This window comes from Temnothorax nylanderi, unplaced genomic scaffold (assembly GCF_030848795.1).
Source record: "Temnothorax nylanderi isolate EJ_2023f unplaced genomic scaffold, tnyl_v1.0 TNYL_tig0290_pilon, whole genome shotgun sequence".
Taxonomy (NCBI): domain Eukaryota; kingdom Metazoa; phylum Arthropoda; class Insecta; order Hymenoptera; family Formicidae; genus Temnothorax; species Temnothorax nylanderi.
Window position 1 is genome coordinate 69,365 of NW_027249352.1, and position 3,926 is coordinate 73,290.

General features: G+C 38.8%; 1 protein-coding gene across 1 annotated transcript; it reads right to left on the reverse strand.

The window, feature by feature from the left end:
• Positions 1 to 1,282: 1,282 nt before the first annotated feature.
• Positions 1,283 to 3,258, reverse strand: LOC139780651 (uncharacterized). The gene is made up of 2 exons (XM_071719371.1): positions 2,824 to 3,258; positions 1,283 to 1,945 (listed from the first exon to the last, which is right to left on the reverse strand). The coding sequence occupies exons 1-2, from the start codon at positions 3,256 to 3,258 to the stop codon at positions 1,283 to 1,285; spliced, it is 1,098 nt and encodes a 365-aa protein (XP_071575472.1).
• Positions 3,259 to 3,926: the final 668 nt, after the last annotated feature.

Genomic DNA, 3,926 nt, shown 5'->3' on the forward strand with positions numbered 1-3,926 from the left:
AATAAGATTTTTTTTCAGATTCGTCTATTATTGAATCAAGAATATTATAGGATTGTCACAAAGTTCTATCTGCATCTTTCTGAGAAAGTTAGAGGGATAGTATCAAGAATATTTTATTCTAAACTTAAGAAATTTTCTATTTAAGATTAAAATATTGTTGTTTCAATACTAAATATGATTGGCCCTATTTCGATCCTATTTTATGATTAGATTTAAGAGTAATAGCATTGTATCTAGAAATCTTTTCTGAGGGTGGCGGGGTTGATTAAGGGCAGCGCGATGTTCGGCGGGGTGACACGCAAATCATTAACTCAGTCAGCTAACAAATGAAAAGGAACATTTATTGTAGAATAACTTTCGGAAAACAATGCGGCCATTTCGGCTTTCATTAATCAAAAAAAGCAAATAGATAGCTGATAACACGGGCGTCAAGTTTTGAACAATAAGAATGGCAGTAACGCGGACGCCAGAAATAAGCGGAGAATTACGTTAATTTAGTAAACGCGCGGAAGGCGTCGTTGATGAGCAAGATAATACTGGTATAAAACTAAACTCACAAATACTTCGAAATCATAGCAGTCACGCAGATAATAATAGTAGAGTATTAAACTAACAAATAATATAGAATATCTACAGAAGTTACGACCGAATGCGACATAACTGCAGTAAACGCGAAATAATCGTGCGTCACGCTCGGAGCGCGTGAACTCAAGGTCCCAAGCGGCGCAAGGATTCTTTCGCCAAATTGCCTTAATCTAACGCAAATAGGGAACGTAACACAAGTGACATCCCAACGTAATAATGGTCGAACGCAACGCGTAATATCGCCAAGGGTATCCTGACGCGAAGAATAAGACGCTGAGGCGCTTGGCATAACACGAAATACTAAAACTAACGCGGGGAAAGGTACGGAATTACCGCGCGTAATAACGGGACGCAATATTAGGTCAACGCAAGTAATATCTTAATGCAAATAATATCCTAACGCAAATAATATCCTAACGAGAATAATCAGTCGGTGTGAATAACGCGAATGACACCCCGACTCGAGAAATCAATCGGCACGATCAATATTCTAACGCAAATAATATGTCGGCACGAACGACATTCCGACGCAAATATGATTCTAACGCAAAGGCTTGCACGCAGTTAACATCGGAGCACAATCACACCAACGCGAATAATATCTCGGCGCAACCAATATCGCGTGGATAATCTAGGTGTCCTAACGCGAATCACACCTGACGCAATTAAACCAATGTATTTACAATATGTATTTATTTTACAGGACATGTTCTACATGTCCACCATTGTTCTCCAAACACAATGCGACTCTCCGCATAAAATTTTGTCGCACTCTACTTAGTGTGACGGGTGTAATATCGCGACTTGCTACCCGTATTCTTTCAATTAATTCGTTGCGATTCATGGGTAGTGTCTTATATACCTGATCGCGTATAAAACCCCATGCAAAAAAGTCCAGAGGCGTGAGATCAGGTGATCGCGGTGGCCACTCGTGCAGATCACTGTGAATGCCTATCCACCTGTTCGTAAAACGACGATTCAAAATCGTACGGGCGAGAAGGGAAGTATGGGCTGGATGGCCGTCTTGTTGGAAGATGATGTTTGGGCGGATGTGTAATGGAACATCTTCCAACAAACCGGGCAGTGTTTCCTCCAGAAACTCGGAATATACTTCTGCCGTGACATTGACATTTTCAGGGAAAAAGTACGGTCCAATAATCGTATCGTCCACAATCCCCATCCAAACGTTGACGTGGAATCTTCCCTGGACGTGCGTTTCTTTTATACAGTGGGGGTTCTCTACCGCGTAATGGTGTTCATTATGGCGATTAATCATGCCATCACTGCGGAAAGTGCTCTCGTCTGTCCATAATATACTTCGCAGAAAGTAGTCATCCTCAATATCATCAATATCGTAAATCTGTATGATATAAAGGTACAATAATGTATCTGTGTATTTTTTTTCATGTTTTTATGCCTTTTTTGCAATTTGTTAAAAATTATTATTAATTTTCTGTTTATTACTTAGGTTGACATTTTATCGCGCAGACTTTAGAAGAAACGGTGATATGATTAGCCACGATATAAAAAAACGCGTCAACGAGAAATATTCGATAAATGAAAGTTATTTGCCACGATTTCGTATGAAAGCTTAAAATATAGCTAATACCTAAATAATATCAAACGGCCAATTTCAAGCTAATACCAGATGTTAAAAAAAAATATTTAATACATTCAATAATCGTATACAGACTTGTTTACGTTTCGTGCCTTACTTGGCCTTCTTCAGAACAATAAAAAAATATAAAGAAAAACGCATTACAATATATCGCATTATTCTACGAACAAAACGAATCAATTCGATCCAACGCCACAATTTACATTAATCCGGTCTCACCCAAGTAATTGGACAATTAGTCATATTGAAGTCAGAAGTATGTTGTCAATTAATCGTCAATTGACAACATACTTCTGACTTCAATATGACTAATTGTCCAATTACTTGGGTGAGACCGGATTAATGTAAATTGTGGCGTTGGATCGAATTGATTCGTTTTGTTCGTAGAATAATGCGATATATTGTAATGCGTTTTTCTTTATATTTTTTTATTGTTCTGAAGAAGGCCAAGTAAGGCACGAAACGTAAACAAGTCTGTATACGATTATTGAATGTATTAAATATTTTTTTCTAACATCTGGTATTAGCTCGAAATTGGCCGTTTGATATTATTTAGCTATTGCTTGTCGAGCGAAACTTTTGTTAATATAGCTAATACATTATTAAACTATATAATTTACCTGTTCTGAGACCCAATCACAAAATCTTTCTCGACGGAGCAAATCTTGGGGGAGCAACATTTGAGTTGTGTGTCTCTTGTAAGGATGCATTCTTAAATCTTTCTTAATAATCCTATGTGCCTTGTTATGGTCCATACCGAGATCATATCCGATACCTCTTGTGCTGGTGTGCGGATTTTCTGTAACTGCTTCTCTCACTTGATTGATAATTTCTTCCGGGCGATTATGATGATTTAGCGCGCGTGTTGACGCGTGTAACGTGCCATGCTGGACAAGGCGAGTTAATAAGTTATGGAAATACCCGTGTGCCGGGTGCCGCTTTTCAGGAAAGCGCTCAGCGTACAAAATTGCGGCCTGCCTTCCATTTTTACGACATTCGCCGTAAATTAACAACATATTAGCCAACTCTTCGTTAGTATAACGAGGATGCTCCATCGTTAACCATTTGACGTTTTTAAAACAGACGAGTGCATTTTCCGTAGACGGACAAAAAACTATCTGGTCCGACGTTCTTTTCCTTGCGTGCAACGCGAGGATTGAAAACGCGGTGAACGATGGAACGTCCTCGTTATACTAACGAAGAGTTGGCCAATATGTTATTAATTTACGGCGAATGTCGTAAAAATGGAAGGTTAGGCCGCAATTTTTTACGCTGAGCGCTTTCCTGAAAAGCGGCACCCGGCACACGGGTATTTCCATACCTTATTAACTCTCCTTATCCAGCATGGCACGTTACACACGTCAACACGCGCACGAAATCATCATCGCCCGGAAGAAATTATCAATCAAGTGAGAGAAGCAGTTACAGAAAATCCGCACACCAGCACGAGAAGTATCGGATATGATCTTGGTATGGACCATAACAAGGCGCATAGAATTATTAAGAAAGATTTAAGAATGCATCCTTACAAGAGACACACAACTCAAATGTTGCTCCACCAAGATTTGCTCCGTCGAGAAAGATTTTGTGATTAGGTCTCAGAACAGGTAAATTATATATTGCTTCCTCATAGAGGAAGCTTTGTTTTCGTAAATTCGTATATGAACTTTTGATTGTGTATAAAGTTGGTTCTAATCAACCAAATTTAAAAGAATGATATATA

Coding starts and splice junctions, on each gene's coding strand:
- LOC139780651 (XM_071719371.1), bottom strand. CDS start 3,258: ATGGAGCATCCTCGTTATACTAACGAAGAGTTGGCTAATATGTTGTTA. Junction 1,946..2,823: donor GTGATTGGGTCTCAGAACAG/GTAAATTATATA, acceptor TATATCATACAG/ATTTACGATATTGATGATAT.